Source organism: Cottoperca gobio, chromosome 11 (assembly GCF_900634415.1).
Source record: "Cottoperca gobio chromosome 11, fCotGob3.1, whole genome shotgun sequence".
In the NCBI taxonomy this organism is placed as follows: domain Eukaryota; kingdom Metazoa; phylum Chordata; class Actinopteri; order Perciformes; family Bovichtidae; genus Cottoperca; species Cottoperca gobio.
The window spans coordinates 20,357,741-20,378,842 of NC_041365.1; the positions used below are offsets into that span (position 1 = coordinate 20,357,741).

At 42.3% G+C, this 21,102-nt stretch overlaps 1 protein-coding gene across 1 annotated transcript in view; it reads right to left on the bottom strand.

The window, feature by feature from the left end:
• arid1ab (AT-rich interactive domain 1Ab) overlaps positions 1-7,033 on the bottom strand; it is a 51,739-nt gene extending 44,706 nt beyond the window's left edge. The window contains exon 1 of the mRNA XM_029442673.1: positions 5,794-7,033. Within this exon, the coding sequence (XP_029298533.1) occupies positions 5,794-6,702 (909 nt within the window). The 5' untranslated portion in view covers positions 6,703-7,033. The remainder of the gene's footprint in view (positions 1-5,793) is intronic.
• Between the last annotated feature and the right edge of the window lie 14,069 nt (positions 7,034-21,102).

Consider the following 21,102-nt stretch of genomic DNA (forward strand, 5'->3'; position numbering starts at 1 on the left):
GGCAGCATGCTGTCCATGTGGCCTGTGGAGAATCATTACTCAGCAGTGCAGACTAAAAGAGCCGAGAGTGAACTTCCTTTTTGAATGCTCGGGCTTCCTCTTCTCCACACCACTAACCCCCCAACCCCCACTCAGTGTGTGGAGGTTGTTCAGAATCGGTTTTTTTTTCTTTTCCTTGGAAGCGTGCGTTGTGTTTCCTGAACGGGGCAATTCAGAAAAGTGTCGCGCCAGCTGTCAAAGAACTTTGTTTGTGTACAGGTTGATACTTAAGTGTAGACGCACCCCCCCCTTAAACATCTTAAATCATTATTTCACAAACATTTCAAATACTATAACATCCCAGTGGCCGGCGTTTCTATTCATGATTCAATTAATCTTTTAGTCTCTCAGATGAATGAAAAGGTGCGACGACTTCTTCATCTAAACATTTTACAACTTTATCAGCCGAACATCTGGGGGGCTCGAGGAAGCAAATGTTCAGCTTTCTTTTCTAACTTAACTAAAAGTTAAGGTGGTCCATATAATGTCAGCAAATAGCAAAAACGTGCAAACAAGGATGCGACTACAATCATCCATCAGCGTGCAGATGCATCTTCTGATTAACCGTCTGATCTGTGAAACAATAATGTGACTTCTTGTAATGTCTCCTTACGTCTGACACGCAGAGCAAACCCCAAACATGTTCAGTTTAATATAAAAGAGAAGAGCAGCAGATCCTCACATTGGATCAACAACATATTTGGCATTTTTGCTTTAACAATGACTCAATTAATTAAACAATTAGACTATTGTCACAAGTTGGTTAGTTTTCTGCAGATCCACTAATCAACTTCTCGTAGGTCTGACTCCATGTTCCCACATTACAAGAGGACAATCTGCTTTCATCATCATATACGACGAGAAAAGCGTCAAATCTGCCGTAAAACCAGCAGATGTGCATTTTATTTTACATTAATCCATCATTTTAAGTCACAAGAAACACAAAAGCATCTGTAGTTCCAGCTTCTCAATAATGATCACTTCTTTAACTTTAACTTGCGTAATTATTAACTAAACATCTTTGGACTGTTCGGACAAAACGAGACATTTGAAGACGTCACGCTGTGATTGTTGTATTTGTTTCCCAACTAACTGAAAATACTCCGCAGATGATTCGATAATTAAAAGAATCATCGGTTGCAGATTTAGTTGGCGATTAATTTTCTGTTTTCTTCTGGCTGAAGACACGTTGTTTGGCTTCCAGGATACTTTCACAACGTCCAGTATGATGTGGAATAAGATGTCCAGTACAGCCTCAAACACTCTAAGCACTGGTCTGTTTAATGCTTTAATTAGCTTCACTTTTCAATAACAATATAGCAGAGACAGGCAAGATGTTTTGAGCCGTTAAATATATTCCACCGTCATGACACCGCAAAGCTGTCATGAAACTGTTTATTTGTTCGCTGCTTTCCAATTTGCAGCGGGGCTTCCCTTGTACTTCAGCAGCGGAGAGCTATTAGCAGCTGTCAATTTAACACCCTTGGTTTGGTGTTTTTCATTATGTTTTCAAATTTCTCAAAGAAAGATTTCCAAAGTGTCTTCGATTGTGATTTCATTCAAACTCAATTTGGGAAGTGAGCCTTGCCGAGCTGAGGGGGGGGGCATCCCCGATTGCTCACTCCCGTGTGTGAGGCGGAGGGAAACACCTGGCGTTAAACCGTGCACAACAACTATCGCCGGAGTATTTAGTTGTGTGTAATGAAAACCCATAATATTAGCCCTCACCCACCACTCAATTACCACATTAACTCATCTTTAGCAGGTGGCCCAAGGCGGTGGTGAACGGTCCATAAAAATCACCCATCGAATCATTACTGCCGATGTATCCGCCAATTAAAAAGGTCAATCGTGGCGCCGATAATTAAATGAATGGAGAGTTGAAGCATTTAAGAAAATCTGCTAAAGTACAGCAGACAGCCCTCATCATGGAAAGCTCTTCAGCAGAGGATAGTCTGTGAAAAACACCTCATGTGCCATGATTTGACAAGTTTGGAAACTATTCATCTTTATGTCCATTAGTGAGTGAGAGGTGCTGTTCTCCAGGTGCACTGTCTGGGATTATATCCATTATAGTGATGTGTTCTCTGGACCTGCACCACAGACACCAATACAGAAAATACATCCTGCAAAACCTCCAGTTTTAGGCGATTCCAATTCTTCCCAATTCAGTAACACTAATGAGATTTTGACACCGCCGCTTTTGCCCATTGCAAAAATACAGTGCTGCTATTTTTGAGTGTGCTCAACAACCAAAATGTTCAATTACGTTCCCAGACACTTTCACAATAAGAGCCTGGGCTTCTTCAGAAAACTCTGAACGCACACCAGCAGGAAGAAACTCCTCCAACAACACTGCTTTTACTTTAACGTATGCATGTGCGATTTAATGCTAATATACAGAGCTGACGCTGACATGACGTCACCTACAGCGAGCATCACGTCCATCAACTCCAGAAAAATGTCAGAACTCCAATTTGACAACTGAAATACAAAGTAAATGTTGTTTTGTCCAAAGCACAATTAGAAAAAAAGATAAAACTACTTATTCGGTAAAATGATGCTCGTCCACGTCCAGAACTAACAATTAAGAAATGACCTAACTAAAGATTATATGTGCAACTTAGAAACACGGATTCTTATGAGCGTGCAAAATGACTTTCATTTTCTAATAACAATTATTGAAATTAAATGTGATCAAAATAAGTAACTCTAGAATAAGCTAATCACTAAACATGCAATGTAATTAAATAAGACTCGTGTGGTCATCTCTGAAAAACATGGCTGAAAGAAGTGCATGATGGTTAATATTGACTGAAAAAGTGAACTCAACGACATGAAACTACATGAAGAATATGCCAAAAAGGATAAACTAAAATGCTGTCAATTCACCGGTTCACCTAGATTAAAGCTGGGTATGGACGGGGGGGCTGCGTGATGCATCAGCATCAACATTGCGATGTGTGCATGCGCAATGGTCACATTACAGGACGTGCAATGTCAAGAAATGAACTCAAACGGGTCATGCTACAACTTCTTCTGTTTGATACAAAAGAAAACATTTATCTACGAGAGCAATATATCTGATGGAGCATCATTTACTCAGATTTAAGGTGTATACAGAGTTTGGATTTATTCCTGATCCATTTAAACAACCAGAGCAGGCCCTGCTAGTCGTCGACCACAACCTGAAAATGACTGAAGGACAAGAGAAAAACCCTGAAAAGGAAGATACGTTGCACAAAGAAACATTAATATAGTCGATACTTTGACCAAAACCAGATACTTTGTTGACATCTGGTGAAAATTCCTGTATTTCTTCATATCGCAAAATACATTTTTACAAATCGTGCAGCCCTGGTATCGACACTTCTCTGCACACAGCACGACAGAAAAAGACAAGAATCATCGGCGTGACATTTCTTATCCCCTGTTGCTACATTTTTATGTAGAATCACAGATCATGCAGGTCGGGGAATATCGCCATGCTGTCTGGATATTTGGATTAAAACATGTTGAACAAAACCCTTTGACTGACATTTAGAAAGAGTCACAAAGTGGCAATCAACATGTGTGAATAGAGTGCACCTTAAAAGTTTAAAAGCAACATGTGGTGGCATCACTTCTCTCGACGTGTCCTTGACGGAAATAAAGCAGCAAATAAAAACACAGTACGTCTACATTCCTGCAGGAATGAAGCAACACACACAGCATTACCTTAGTAGTAGTAGTTGCCTCAAGCAAAGTTGAACAAAACTAAAAAATGCGGGAAGGTGCAATGGCAAACTTACTTGAATATTTAGACTGAATGCATACAAAATATTGTCATTAAGAGAAGTAAACAACATCTTCTCTTTGTGCCAAACTCAAATAAAAAGCACATTTATTTCCTAAAAATAATGGCATGCGGTATTTGTGACAATGCTGCACAGCGGCGTCATCCTCCACATATGCATCTAGATGACAAAAATAGTCTGTTACTGTAAAAGCAATGCAACACACTCCACTTATGTTTCCTATGACACATAATTGGAGAGTGAAAACACTGCACGTGTGGCTGTTATCACTGGAGAGAGAGCAAGTGTTGACACGGTGACTCTTTCGGCATGTGGAAGCAAATTAAGCTATTGTAACCTGCTGGGCAAAAAAAAAAAGCTGTGACACTCTGCTGACACCTTGGCTGCTTGTAAACAAAACTGCAGCCAGTCCAACCCTCTCACGTGGCCCACAAGATAAGTCACTCCTGATCTGGAAACAGTGGAACACACAGTTGTACAACGGGGATATGTGGCCACACCTACTCTATGAGCTGTACCAGAGTCGGCCAACTTGAACGAGCTGTGCACACAGTGTACCCAACAGCAAAAAACACAAACAAAAACTTCAGGAGCACGTCTGAGGTCAGCAGCTAAAGATGACAGTAGAGATGTGACCCAGCACCAGTGAGCCCAACGTTTACTCTAACAAAATAAAAAACGGTGGAGGATCTACATGAGTACAGTCATCATGCAAATTACTGCAGTGGGAGGAACTGAGCAAGACTGTAATCTCAAATAGATGCAACCAAGGACTAAGTTAATATTGTGACATTAATAACGTTTCTGTTCATATTGCAGAACATTCACATGCATTTATATACACAACATTTTTTTAAAGGAGATTTTCGGGGAATCAAATGCATGCAATAGTGTTCAAAATGAATAAAAAGACAGAAAAGACACGGGGACTATGCTGTCTTGACACGGTGGAGGGACACATAACTGTGCAGAGGGGGCTGTTTTTCTGCAGCCTTTCCATTAGACGCAATTATAAATGGCCGAGAGCAGAGGGATGGGGGAGCCAATCAGATCTCGGCTCGCATGTCAACCTAAGACCAACTGTCTCCTGGCTCTGACAGCAGGATTTTACCTCCATAATTCAAATCCCAAAGCAAAGGCAATCTGCACTTTGCCAACTCTAAACCAGCGGGGCCGTGTTTACAAGGCGGCACATGGAGCACAGGCGCGAGGAGGAGGGGGGGGGACAGCGAACTGAGCCACAATGAATGAAAACCCTCCGTCGAGATGAATCAATCGCGGCCACAATCACACTTTGATCCGAGTAAACACTTAGCAGCATGCAAGTGTTGCCATGCACTGGACTGAGACACATCTCCTCCTCGCCGTGCAGCCGCTTTTTAAACCGACAGCGGGTCTTTTTTTTTTCTTAATGATTATGCAAATGTTATTTAACGGCTATCGTCTGTCATTTGCATCTTGTTTATTGCCCATGACAGCCATTGACACAACTTTGATAGCACCGGTGGGGAGCACAACAACCGAAAAAGAAGCTATTTGGCTGCAGATTCTCACAGAAACAACAGCTCTTACATCTACAACGAGGCGAGGAGAAGCACTGCGAAGAAAATATCTGCCTTATCTGCACACACACACACACACACACATGCACACACACTTTCTCCTCACAAACTCTTGCTCTACTTAGTCAAACTCTTTGCCCTGTACCCAGCAGGGACACACGCTAATACCCACAACTCAGGAAGTTGTTTCCAACACAATATGTGGCTTCTTCCTCGGTGTAAAACACTATTGCAGGGGGTGGTGTTGGGAGAAAGAGAGAGGCAGCCATTTTAGAGCTCTTGCTACATAGACAATGGCTGAGTCCAATGCAATATGCAACTCTACAGAGCTGTTTGTGAGCAGCTGCGAGACTTTAACTCCCTCAAAGTGTGCCCGTGCAGTAAGTAAAGTTTACCTGGTTTCTGTTTGGAGGCTGTCCAGTGTTTCCCGGGCTCATGGGAGGCGGATGGTGGGTCCTTTGTTGCCAACCCGGATGGACCCCACCATACTGACTGCTGCCCATATCTCCTGGCCCCTTGCTGGCCCCTTCCTGATTGTTATAGTCTCCTTGGGGGTAATTCGGGTAGCTCCTGGCAGAGCTGGGGGATGTCAAAAGCTGATTTAAAGTTGGCGTAGACGTAGGTTGTTGGTTTCCCATGTTATACCTCTGATTATTGTAAGAGGCAGCCATAGCTGTGGTTCCTCCTGCTGGCTGTTGCTTGCCTGGCTGCCCCCCAGCCGCCGGAGGCTGGTTGTTACGCGGGGAATTCATGGCCCCGTATCCCTGGCCCTGATAAGAAGTCCTGTTCTGGAAAGGGCTGTAGTTGTTATAATGGTTGGGGTAGCCGTGTTCGTGTGAATTAGGGGGGTAAGGGTCCATCATGCCCGGCCCCGATGCAGCTGCCATGCCAGGGCTTTGTTGTCCGCCATGTTGATGAAAAGGGGCCCGGCTGTAGTGCTGGTTGTAACCGTAAGGAGGTGGAGGAAAGGGGCCCGGGTGGTGGTGTCCCATTCCGGGATGGTTATTCCCCTCGGGCCCGCCTGAATCATTCTGATTACTGCTATTATTATTATTATTATTTACCCTGGGCAAATTCCCGTTGCCGTTCTTCATATCAGGATCCCCTCCTCCCCCAGCATTTCCAGCATCGGTCCCGTCCTGCAGCTCCTTCTGGCCAGGAGATCCGCCGTCAGTTCCCGGTTCCTTATTTTCATGCTGTTTCTCTCCCGGTACCGACTCCTCCTGTGGGTCCCGATCCGGCTTTTTGAGTTCGGATGGCGGGCTAGTGTTGAGAGTGGCGACGCTGGCAACCTGAGCGGCCATGATATCCCTCTCTCTCTCTCCCCCACTCTTTCTCTGCCTCTCTCTCAGCACGGCGACTCACTCACAATCAAACTCCGAATAACCATTGAATATAAATACAATTATATTTATACCAACGTACCCGTTCTCCCGGTTCATTCCCCCCTTTGCCCTCCGCCCGGACTGGTATCCGGTAATCCACCGCGACTCCGTTTAAAGTTAAAACGGAGAGGGGAAAGTTTGAGAAAGAAAAAATATATAAATACAGAGCCAGGGAAATGAATTTCACCGACACAAGTGAGTGTGTGTCTGTTGGAGGGGGGGGGGCTTCTGTTACAGAACGAGAGCGCGAGCTAGAAATCAACCAAACCAGCACGAGGCTCCGCGAGACACAGCCATCTTACCGACCAGCCGCGAGAAAACAAAAACCCGGAGTGGAGTTCTCACTGAAAACTGGACCCGGACTGCCCTATCTAATAACAACATTGTTTATACCCAAGAAGATCCATTATTGTAGGTCTAATGCGCTTTAAACTGAGCTCGTGCATATAAATGTCGACGTACTCGAAAAGCCCTGTTTGTTAACATTAAGTACTGGCTATTTTGAGGCTAATTAAGTGTTGTATATAGGTGAAAAGACTACATAAATGCTAATAAAGATACACAGCAATGGTGTCGTTAATGTGGATATTTATATATTTACTGTGTATGTTTTTTAAATCCTGTGCCATGCCTGATAACCTGCTGCTGCTATAACACAATCATTTCCCAATGTTGGATCAATAAAGTTCATCTATATATCTATCAATCTAATATTTTACGAAATGTAATTTGTAGGACATTGTTATACATGACTAGTGTATAATTTATGCTTCAATTCTGATTTATTGATGCTATTTGCTATGGTATAAACTCATTGTGTTACATAGTAAACATCATTTTTGGGTCATATTCAACTTCAGTTCAAATATGTTTTAAATAACCACATGCATGCTAAACTGCTTACTGCCACAGACTTCGTGTCTACAGTTTTATGGCATTAAACCATTAAAAAATGTCCCTTCCTTTACCATACCACTCTGCCTGAAGTCGGCCATAACTATTCAACCATTTCTGATTACAACAATTGCTTCATGCATGAGCTGTGTCCCCCCCACCCCCCATGTTACATTTCATTTGTGCACTTTTATCTTATTAGCTCGTTAAAGGAGTGGAACAAAATAGGCTACAATGTCATCTTGTGTTGGAGTGGGGCTGATGGGTGGAAGTGACTGCTTCCATGTGTCCACAACAGCGAATGAGAGGAGCGAGTAGAGCAGGAGGAAGAGGAGGAAAGCATAACCTGTGCATGTCTGTGCAGAGAGAGAGAGAGAGAGAGAGAGAGAGAGAGAGAGAGAGAGAGAGAGAGAGAGAGAGGGTAGAAAAAGAAGAAGGATGGGGGATGGACTGAGCCAGTCACAGAGCAGGAAGTGAAGATACAAAAAGAGAAACAGTGGTGGGAAAGTGACAGTGTAAAGGCCACAGATATGCAACACATCAAACTGTTTTCTGTACCAAAAAAGTCAAATCTCACGCCAACACACGAGATTTGGAGAAAAAAGTCTCCCTATACAATTAATAGGAGAAGACACCCTATGTCTCTCCACCACTCTCTCCCTCCCCACCCCCTTTCTTCGTGCTCTCTGCCTCTGCCTCGCGCTCTCCTAGCAGCGGCAGCAGCAGCCTTTATGCTGCCTTCATGTGCTGTGGGATTTTTTGCCATCACGCCCTGAGTCAGACACGAATGACTCATACAATATAAAAAATAAAGACTAAATGTGGAAGGAAAGTCTAAAATGTCATACAACAAGCATGCATTGGTTGCCTGTGTGATAATTTAGAGTTGTTGCAGTTTGTGAAAGCTCTGTAATATATAAATATAAAAGACATCAGACATAGTGATGTAGGGACATGTTGTACTTCAACAGTAAACAGCAATGGGATAATTAAGATTATAAAGAATGTAGATTACAAACATATGGATCATCATGGAATTTAGTAAAACAGTGCAATGGCCACAACTATTATTATTATGCTCAACAACAAGATCATGTGAACATATAGAATAAAGAAGATATACAAAAGTATTAAGGATCTTGAGTTAATAGGCTACATCAACAGTATATAAGAGGATGTGTATATATATTGTTTATACTTATTCATATGGAAATATGGCTTGCTATTTAGCTGCATGACATGGAAAAACAATCATGTATCAGCTTTTCTATTTCTTTATTTTGCAGGAAAACATAGTTTCTGCTTTTAATTACCTAAAGAAGCCCTGAGATACACACAGGAAACAAGCATTAAACAAATCCCCACTTGTGTATTAGTATAAAAGTGCATTTCCAACAAGAAAGCACGAGAATGCTGCGACACTGTGCGTTCACGAGCCTCGGGTGGAGCACTTGAACGCAGCATCGCCGCTTGCAAAAGCAGCAGAACTTTGCTATGTGAGTGTGGGGGATGGGAAGCTGCAGCTCTCTGCTCTGCTCAGCCCTTTCTCTCCACAATGCGGGGCTTTCTACACACATTGCTCACTCTGTCCGTAGGAAAAAGAGATCCTTCTCTTACTTTAAGTTTAACTTAGAAAGCAACACAAATATCCACATGTATTTTAAAGCTGCAAAGACAGCTTTTGTATGTTTAATAAAGGAGGGTATGCAGGGCGGAGGGGGTCAGCTCAGCTGCTGTCTGCTTATATAGGCTAAGGGAGATGTGTGTGTGCGTGTGCGCGCGCGTGTGTGTGTGTGTGTGTGTTAGCAGAAAGCGCAGAGACTAGGCTGTAAGGGAGGAGGGGGTAGGGAGCTTCTTTTTCTTTTTAGCATAAACTTGCTGTTTATTATCAAGGGGTGCAGTCTTTCTTCTTCCCTCTTTCATATATGTTTTGTTTTTTTAAAAGAGCACCACAATCTGCTTTCTATGCTCTTGTTTTTCTTCGTCTTATTTTAGACACAGCTTCAAAATGTGCTGTATTTTCAGCGCTCACCTTGAAAAATATTTATCTGTTGTTCAGCCGTCTGTGCAGCTGCAAAGTGACTTTAAAGCACCAAGATCATTTGGTATGTTAAATCTCTGAGGGAGAGCAACAACATGATGCTAAGGACCTCCTGTGCAGCTAAGGGTGTCATGAATTTATTTATGTGATTCTTGTTTTACAAGGATATGGTGTTCCTGCATGTCCGGACAAGCTCAACAGCAAGCATGAGGCTCTCCTTTCCACAGAATTAATGGGGACACTATGATTGTTTTAATTGATATGCCTTGGAAAGCAGAGACTTTTACTTTGAAATAAGGAAGCTGAATCAGACAAAGTGCACCTACTGGCCTGGTATCACCAAACGGTGTCGGAATAACACGACAGTTTCTTTAGTGCAATATTAGTTTCACCCAAGAGGCCGCTGTTCGTGTCCCGTGTAAAACCAAAACATGGTCAACCGTTTACTTATTTACGTTGAATTCATAACTTATCATGTCGTTTTGTTTACGTAACAAACTTATTTTAACTCAAACCACGATCTGTAGTATTTTAATTTGAATTAGCAACATTATTAACGTGTTTAAAACTGCGTCCGTATGTGATGGTTTATGTTGACAACTGACATACGTAACAAACGTACGTTTAAAAAAAAAACCCAAACCATGATCGTTTCCAAACATAACAAAGTAGTTTAGTTTATATTCACAACGTTAACCACAAGTTTAAAACTTGCGATCGTGCGTCCTTATATCTCGGTTTACGTCGACTACTAAATTTTTCGTACGTAATTTAATTTCCGTAAAAAAAACGTACGTTATTTTAACACCGAATCATGATCTTTTTCTAAACCTAAAAGTATTTAATTGGAATTCTTAATGTTAACCACGTGTTAAAAAAATGCTTAACTAACGTGCGTAATTTAATTTACGTAACAAGTGTACGATATTTTAACCCAAACCATGATCTTTTCCTAAACACGTGAAAAGCTTGAAATGCTTCGACGTGACCCACGAAATATCCTTGAAAGTGTTTAAACGGCATCACGTCGCACCTACAGTATTATATATATCGGATATTACAATTGTTGCTCATACGTTGTTCCCCGATGACTTGATGAAGAAGAGTGAAAACCTCTCACTGTAATTCTCTGTCATAATCCCGTCTGGCTCGTAGCACCAGATCCTCACGTCCCACATGGCCTCGTAGTTTTGGGCCTCATGTCTTTTGTCTAATTGAGAATCATTCAGAAGAAACTCTGAGTTTATTCTTTCAGATTGTTGCACAAAATGCTGTCACATTTGTCTCTTCGCTGTGACAGTTGATCGTGTGTGTTGAGGGAGAGGCAGCGAGAGAGAGGGAGGGGGATCATGTGACACCCCCCCCCCCCATCTGTCCCAGGATGATGATTTAAGAGTGTTTACTTGTGCCCCTCCCTGCAAGGACAACCATGATGCATCACCTTCGGGCCGATGCCGGCTTCCCCCGGTCGTCACCAAGGCAGCGGCTTGGACTTCATCCAGTAGACCTTTTCTCTTGTAGTCGTTAATAAATAGATTTTAAATGTTGATTAGAGGAAGAACAATGAAAGTTGTGGTGAAAAACGGCATTTGAGTTTATTATTCATGCGATCAAATGTAGTTATGAGTGGACAGGCTACAGGGCCATAAATATTTTACTTTGTTAACGAACCCAAAATATTCTATTTTCTGTTAATTTATGTAAGCCTTTGATATTCCTAAATATGCATTTTTAATGTAGCAACTTTCTTCAATTAATCTGAGCTTTGAACAGTAAGAGTGTCACTCTTGGTGAGCGAGTTAACTGATGACTGATCATTCAGGAGTTCTTTCTTGTCTTTTAATCCCTTGGGATCCAGTCTGGGAATGGAGCCATACAATCACCAAGACAACCCAATAATGTGGCGTGGAATTTCCTAACAAGAGTGGAGTTGAATTCAAACACACACACACACACGCGCGCCGTTGCACGGTATACACACACCCACGTGTGCAACAGCCAAACACGGCTCATACCTGACAATAATGCACACACGGAGAATTTATGGCCGTCAAGAGTCCGTCATTAACGCATACTTGCACCGAACATCAGTGGCAATCCCACAGTGACGTTGTCCTGACACACACACACACACACACACACTCAACAATTGGGTCCTGTCCAGATGGTTGCCAGGCAGCAGTTCAACGCATAGTCTGGAGTGTGTAGAGGAAGGAAGTGCCACTTTGCGAAGTGCAATGGGCATCCGGCTCGTTCCCAGACGCTGTGTGTGTGGAACCTGACGCTTAAACTTACACCTGACAAACACACACCCACCACTTTGTAAACAGAGCAGGGAGAAGGAATGTGCAATAAAAAAAAGCCCCACATGGTTTCCTCCGGGGTTCCTTAATAAATGTGGACAATCAGTTTTATATTGGCTTTAAAAATAAAACCACAGACTCTCGTCACAGTCAGGGCCGCCTGTACGTTTAATCCAAACATACAGCTTGGGTAGATGAAAGGATATTAAAAAGCACTTGTGGAATTATTCCGCTGCCGTATAAGGTCATATTTCAGATTAATCTTTCAGCCATTGTTCTTACCTGATTTGATCAAATGGAATCAAACTTTTTTTTTTCAAGAGCTCACCATGAACTGCTAAGCAGACATTCAATCAGTTGCTCCTCTCTCCTTGTGTTATTCTCTCTTCCTCAATGCCCCAACAACAAGCTTTCAAATCAAAGCCGATAGCATTCATGTTACACTGGAGCACTTTTATCTACCTTTTTTTTTAGTGTGCGAGGTGATAATTTGCTAGGGGGCTTCTTCTTTTGTGTGTTAAAATCTCTGAATTCTTGAAGTCACACGGGCACCGGTGCTGAATTCTAAACACTATTTTCTCGCAGTGTGTTCAAGTGAAGTGCAGGGAAAGACCCCCTGAATGAAACAAAGCAAGGCAAGGTTAAGAACTATCAGAAATATGGTGTCCACCCTGTAAGGACAGAGAAGTGCTCGCTCGCTTTTCAGCGGAGATGAAAAGGAACCGTGTGGCGAATCATTTCTGTAGTGAGGAAGCTCATCACTGCGAGCATACTGGGAACTGCTCCATTGTGGGTCACAGAGCCCAGTATGTGAGCTCCTCCTCGACTCACAAACAGTCCCATCCCTGCAAACCACACAGAGCATCTTGTCAGCATTTCAGCTGCGAGGTAGGGCCAAAATAAAGAGGAGAGAAAGAATGTTTAGCTCCAGAAATCTTAGATTTTACTGCTATAAATCTTTAAATATATTCTGTCTGGATATTCAGTCACACCAGAGAAAGAGAGAAAGTCTTCAGTACATCTTTGCAAAAGAGGCGGTGCTAGCTTGCAAGCTAAAGGCTAACACAGTAGCAAGCTGCGGACATGCTAACGCTAGTCAGTGATATTGAGGATGGGGATCTTTGAGCTAGCTAGCTTGCTAACTGTCAGCTAGCTAGTTTGGTAGCCAGTCGCGGCAATTGTCATAATTGTTTTGATTTACTGCAAAACTTTGCAGTTTTAAATGTTGCTGCTACCAAGCTTTTACTCGGAGCTTTCCAAAGATATAAGGCTACTTTTATTGATTTAAAATTAAATAAATAATTAATCAATTATCACATAACACCCGGCCCTGTTTCTGTAGATAATAAAACACAATTTAGCATTAGGAAAATTAGCATTGTGAAATAAAAGCAATATTTAATTGAAGTGAGTTTTTTTATATGGAGGCCTTTTGGATTATTTAAAATTTTGGTTATATTATATTTTGCCTGTATTAGAATCAGAATTCAGTTTATTGCCAAGATTTAATTTACAAGGAATTTGCGTTGATGTATTAGTGTTAGAGAAATTAAAATGTAAAAATAACAGTAAATATTGAAAAAAATAAACATAAAAAATATCATTTAAAAAAAAAAAAGAAGAAAGAAGAAATGCAATAAAATACGACAAATTAATCTAAAAACAAATATGTACAGAATATCTGAATTAAAAGTTGTCATGTCTTGTCTATTTATTTAATTTTGGACACTACTTAAAATTGAGACAAACGAGAAGCTTCAAAATGCTTTAAAAATAAAACTTTTGTGGCTGCTCATCACGACTCATTAGAGAATACATAAAAATAATAAGGTGGAACTAAAAGACTTTATAGTGCTGCATGTGTGCATGATACACTGGGCCTTAAGATTCTGCTCATGCAGTATGTCAAGAGAGAAAGATGAATATTTAAAACTATAATTGAACCAAATATGCGTGTTTGAATTAGTGATTCAGAAGCCATAGGTTTGCAATCAATGGTGACAGTTGGGGGACCTGCGTTTGTTGTGGGGTGAAACTGTAATGCCGACATGATGAACAGCGGAGTGTGCTCGCAGAGAGATGGACGGAATTGACATGCTGAAGACGGAGTGATTAAGTTACCTGTTACAGAGCAGCCCCAGAGCATATATCAATATGAACTGTAGCAGCCTGAGAAGATGAATTGGACTCGAATGAATGGATGTGGAAAAAAAAGAATAGCAAGCAGCTATACTTATCCTGCAAGGAAAATAGAGTCCATGCAGAAAGCGAAGCAGCATTTTATGGAGAAAACAATTTTCGTGTGTAATATCAGTATGTTGATACAAGGCATTATATTGAGAAACAGCTGATGTTATTCACTCCCTGGGCTCCTGAGATGCTCAAGAGACCAATCTTCTCATATATTGAAATTGAATGTATTTCAGTTGTTACCAGCTGAATCATTCTCGTGTCCCACTCTTTTAGCCTATTGTTTACAGATGCGCCTTTTGTTGAGCCTGAACTCTTCCCTCTTATGGAAGCTGATGTTGGTGCTGTTTCAAGCATGAGTGCCTTGACTTACAAAGGGCAACGATGAAGAGAAATTGGAATACATTAGTATGACAGTTTCATATGATAAACTGCGGTGGAGTCGATGTTGAAACAGAAAGAGAGTTCTGTTTGGAGGAGGATAAACTTTGGGGTAAAATAACAGAAACTTTGCCAGGTTTGGGTTTGATGTCGGGCTGCAGGGATGACGGAAGTTAGCATCGCGCTAGCTCCATCGCTAAAAAGCTAATGGGATTTTCCATTGGATTATAATAGAAAATAAGCTACTTCCACATTTTGTTCAGAAAGATAATCTTGACAAATTAACGCCACTTCAATTTAAATCGGCAGAAGTAAAAAGCTAACGTTACGCTATAAACAAACTACACCACAGCCCCCTATCTCACGCCACCTCCACTAAGATAAAGCCGGACTCGACTTCGGCGTGACGTTTAGGAGTCTCATTTAGTAACTTCTTAGTCCCGTTTTTAAAACGAGACGAGGGAACCAGAAGTGCTAAAACGCTGACTCATTCCAGGGTTTAGGATTCATTCCTGCAGCACTCTATTGCGATGTCAACAAATGCAACTTAACTCAAACACATCACGCTGCAACTTTTTTGCTGCTTAATACAAAAGGAAAACATTGTTCATGACGAATCTACAAGAGAAGTTTGTCTGATAGAACATCATTTACTCTGATTTAAGGCTTCTTGGATACACAGAGTGCGTTGCTAGAGGAGGCTCTGCAAGCACAGCAAAACACCAATCACTTAATTCCTGATCAAATCATCAAACAACCGAAGCAGGCCCCGCTAGGCGTCGACCACAAGACAGCAACAGGAGAAAAACACGGAAATTTGGGTTGCAAAAAGAAACGCAACATCAGTTGAATGGAAATAAGATGAGATAAGATAAACCTTCAGGTGTCAAAGCAGGAACATGAGAGGGAAGCAGGACAGGACAGGTAAGAGTTCACACCATATCAGGACAATAAGAATAAAACTATAAGGATTAAATAAAACACTGATAAACTGGCCAATCAGAGAGCTGCTAAAACAAAAACAGAAACTTTGTCCTCATCTGGTGAAAATGTCAAATAAGTTTTTCCAATATCCTGCAGCTCCAGTTTGATGGGCAGACAAGTGAAGGCTCCTATATGTCATGTAAAGGACCCTTTTGTCCCCGTGTGGGGCGGCACACTTCAGGAATGACCTTTTGAATCTGTGCAGGTGGCAGGGTGACGGGGGTCCAGCACCACCCACCAGTCAACTGTGAAAACAAAAGTTTATCTTGACTCTGCGGGGAGGCAGCGAGATAGGGGACTGCAGGGCTTTTGAGGGCAGAAACTATTCTTTGGGGCTGATTATCGGCCTGAGGGGGTGAAGATAGGGGTGGTGCTGGCTCGGGGTCGGATCTCACATCTCTGCATTGAAATGCTGATGAAAGAGCGGGGACATTCAGCTGTAATTGCTCCTTTGGTGACACACCTCCGACGCTGAATACCAAGAAAACAAACCATGAACGCTGTTGCGCCGCAGCAGCTGCTACCTTTCCCCCCCCCCCCCCCCCTCCACGAACGGAGAGGCAGGAGGATGCTGAGATTAACGAACAAAATCTACTAGAATGTGTGACAATAAAGTAAAACGAGGCTGTGCATATGACTTTCCAGTTTTTCTCCATCTGTTGCCAGTCGAGTTGATAAAACATAATCCACGGTTTCCTCTGAATACGATATGAGAGCTTACAATTTGGAACGCATCATTTGGATCATTTAGGATTTGGATCAGGTTCACATTTGAAGAGGGTATTTGAACCAGAACCTTAAGAGACACTGCTGGGCACTGCTCTTGCCAAATAGGGCATTTATAAAAGGTTGGCACGAGCCCTACAGAGTGAAGGCTGGCAAAGGCATGATGCCCACATCATAGTGCCAACCAAGGGTTTTGTTTGGCATGTGTCTCTGTAGTATGGCTTGTCTCCTCCAGACAACTGGCCCAAACACAACTTAGCATTAGGTTACAGAAGCATTACAAACTGAAAGTGATTCATTAAAAAGCTCTCTACGTGAGATGAGAGGCGCAAGAATGAGAATCAATTAAAAAAAAACATCCTGAAAAGGTGCAACAAATGTTGTGGATGTATTCCATACGTGCTGTCGCCGTGTTAATCCTCAGCTGTCTGTTTGGACTGAATGAGAGAAATCAATAAGGAAAAACAGCTTTTATCATATGGATTCACCCAAAAATAATATTTACCTTTATGCTCAATTATGAACCCAGTGTGACAGCGTCTTTACCATGAGCCTTCTTACTGTAAGATCTGGCTGAATGCCTCTCCAAGAGATTTTGATATCCTTCGTTTGATAGCAGCAGGTGCCACATATGCAATCCTCACTGAGTGTTACAATAAAAAGGGCTCGAGGAACATAGTCAGGGACAGCAATGTGTACATTTTAGGCACGGAGGAGAGAAATCTCTGTCCTGCAACTGTACAAATCAAGACAGTGTGTGTGTGTGTGGGGGGGGGGGGGGGGAGATGGGCAAAACATAGCTAAAGTAATTTATTCTGCCTCATTTGAACCTGCCAGAGAGGCCTATTTTAAGAGGAAATAAAGAAAAAGGCGGGAGGAGGTGCTGAAAACAATGCATTTTAAAAGAGGCTCTTCCCCTAGTGTGCCTTTATCTGTCAGTCAAGCCCAGCAACGTAAACACATCTTAAGGGGGAAGACAGAGGGGTTTCCATAGCCACAGTTTTAAATGGCATTGTCGTGCTATACACAGTACACCCCCCCCCCCCCCTTCTTTCTTTGCAACACTGCTTATTTGCTCCTGTGTTGGAAGAATTCAGGTTGTGCAGAAAGCGCTGATAGTGAGGCTTGCGTTGTTTCTGCAAGAGGAAGAGGAGAGAGACGAGAGAGAGGGCCCAGCAGACTGAGAGAGAGAAAACACATACAAGGCCGGTTATGCAGAAACACAGATTTAATGTAAGGCTTGGCTCTCTGTTATAAGCAGCGGAGAGAGGAAAAAGCTGGTGTGGACCAGCAGGAAGAGGGAGAGGGAGAGGAGGAGGAAGCAGAGGAAGCGGCCTCAGGCACGCCTGCACGTCAGCCCGCAGATGGAGCACTTTGAAGGGATTGAGTCCAGGAGAAATCACCGGACCCTCTCTCTGGGAGCCTCTGCTCAGAGACAGCGTACCCCGTTTTAAAGCGGCTCCTGCCCCCTCTTTGGATAAACAGTGTTATAATACGCTGAATTAACAACAAGAGCCCTGGGGAAATCAGGTCTCTCTACAATAAATTGGCACCCCCGCCCCCCTTATAACCTCACCCACCACCACCCACCACCCACTATCCATGATTCTTATGCTTTGAAGCTCAATAACACGTTTATTATTAAATCATGTTTACTGGAATCACATGCATGTCCAAATGTGCCTTCTCTTCCCCGTTTGAATTCATAACATTACATGATGTTTCAAAGGACTCATTGATTGTAGCTTTGGGCTACAAAGATTTAGCACAGCCTTTGAATTTTAAATCCGTGCAGAGGAATACCTTCAAATCTGTGTTCAGATATAATATTTGGTCAGATATGTCACTTCTGGAATCCTCAGCTGGAGGTCTTTACTTCTTAGGCAATACGTAAAGCATCGAGCGTGTAAGCAAGAAGCTGTTCATCAAAACATTGCACAAGGTGAAAATGGGATATGATTCTCGCCGCGCCACATAAATCGCTCTGAAGAACCTCTGATTCTGTTTGTTCTGCCGTCTCTGCTGGAGAGCAGGTAGGAACCCCTTAACTGCGGCTTCTCACCCGCCGCTTAATCTTACCCACAATCACATTCAGTGACAGGCTCACAAAGCCGTCTGGCGAGCCCAACAAGGCTCTGCTATTATGTAACCATTGACAGCTGGGCTTTCAAGGGATGGGTGAACCCCCATCCGTGTGGCACCACTTTGTGTCAAGCAGACGTGACAGTCAAGAGAAGGGCCCGGGTGGAGAAAGGATATTATCAGGCCAGGCAGCCCCCAATAACAAACACACTGTCAGTGATGGAGTCCAAATCAAAACAGCAGCGACATTTCCTCCAGATCCTTTATCAAATGTCACGTAACATGCTGTAACTGTGTGACACTCAATAAAAAGTGCTATCAGTAGACTGTAGTACAGACTGCTCTCCTAAAAAGGACTGCATACAACTTAACTGCATTGTCAATTCTGTTTCAAGGGGACTTTATTGTATTCAGGATTACGTTTGTTTTTGACGTTTCACAAATATGTTTCTAATCAAAGTTGGTGGAAGTCCGTGTAGGCAGGATGCCGGGGTGGATGGATAGGTCAAGTAAAACCCAGGAGACCGTATGAAACCAAAAACCCCAACTTTAGATGCATGGACGTTACAATGGACGTTTACAAAATGGAGAAGATACCAGCACGTGTTCATCATAAATTGTAAGTATTTGCTGGGGTTGACTATGTAACGCCCCACAGGCCAGATTATATATTTACAAATCTATGATTATATGATAAAGATCACTGTTCAAACTTTAGAACATTTTGAAATGGGACATTTCAGACGAACATGAAAGGACGATGTATGTTTGCAATAATTTAAACTCATCTCTCGGAATTGTTTGATGCTGAATGTCAAAAAAAGAATCAAAATTCACTTATTAAAAGTTTCGCCCAAAACTTCAATACTGTAACAAACGTACTTATTTTAAGTCAAAACACGATGTTTTACTAAATAAGTCGTTTTGTTGCGTAAATCCGGGACAATATACGTTTTCCCTCTTAATTAGGGAAGTATTCTAGTAAAGGAACATCCTTTTGTATGAGACAGGGTTGCATAATATTATTGTACAAAAACACCGACTCTCTTGGCATCACATTCAGAACGAACAGAAATTATTTCTCTCTCCGACGCAGAAGTGGATGAGATGATTTTATCTCTTTTAGATGCACCCAAAAATGTTCTTGGTTACATTTCAATTGAACCTCAATGCAGAATTCTGTGTCTTAAAAAAAAAAGAAACGGGCACATGTGCATGGGTTTGAAGTCTCTTCGCTCCAAAGGGGGTGATTTCTCCCCATGGTTTTTCTTAATGTGTCATGTCTTTGAAACGGTGGCACATGACACTGAACACAGAGGCACCCGAATGTTTGATTAAACTGTGCATCGCCTCCCTTCAGGCCGACATCTCCGACGGGCCTTTGATCCTTCGACAACACACAGTGGAGCCAAAGGACCCAGAATAGCAGGGGGATAATCGACAGACGGTGTGTTGATTTTACCACCCTTTCCAAATAATTCCCTGTTGTTCCAGAGAAGAATCGCTGTCGGTGGCGGCATTCCAGGGCAGGAGGGCTAGAGAGATTGTTCAGGATGAGGGCCGCCGTCTAGATACGGTAGATCTAAACATGTCTGTCGTCACACAGATCTGGCCTTCAACATGCTCTTTACACAAACTGGCTGTAGTTTTGTATATACACCTGCCTGAGCAGCTAGCTTACATGCATAAACTTGTTTAGACCAAGCAAAAGTTTGTCCTTAAAATCCTTGATATGAAAGTAGATTTCTGCAGCAGCACCATTAATATTGAAACACACACGAGTGTGAAGTGTTAACTGCTCCTAATACAAGGATGGGTTAAATGCAATGTCACTGTATGTGCTGTGGACATGTGTGTGACCATTAAAACAGCATTCAAAGTTATTTTAAAGTTATTTAAAAGATATAATATAAAGTATTTTATAGGGCTGCCCCCTCTTAGTCGACTAATTGGTTGTTTTGGTCTTAGCCAACTAAGATTTATTTAGTCGATTAGTCATTTTTTAATGCTTTTTTCATACTGAATGACTTATTTCCAAGAGCACATCTCTGGTAAACACAAGATTTAATTTATACTCAACTGAGACTGCCCTCCTCGCGATCACTGAGGAACTTCACACTGCTAGAACAGCCTCCCTCTCCTCTGTTGTCATCCTTCTGGACCTATCTGTTGCGTTCGACACAGTGAACCACCAGATCCTCCTTTACAGCCTCCAAGAACCGGGAGTCTCAGGCTCTGCTCTCTCCCTGCTCAAATCCTACCTAAAGGACCTACAGGGTAACTTGGAGAGGATCTATGTCAGAACCCTGTCAGCTCACCACTGGGGTTCCTCAGGGCTCCGTCCTGGGTCCCCTCCTTGTTTTTTCTATACACCAATTCACTTGGCTCTGTCATTCACGCTCATGGCTTCTCCTATCATAGCTACGCAGATGACACTCAACTGATCCATCACTGCGAGTGAGACCCAGATACCCCTCAAATAAAACCCGCCTGTTTGCTGTCCTGGATCCAAAATGGTGGAAAGAGCTCCCCATTGATATCAGGTCAGCAGACAGTCTTCACACCTTCCATCGCAGACTGAAAACCCAACTGGTTCAACTGCACTTTGGCCAATAATAAAAATAAGTTTTATATTTTCTCATTTCTGTATGTAGCACAGACATTTGGCATATTTAAGGCTAAGTTACTTGCAATATTCTTGCTGTTCTGTCTTTGTAT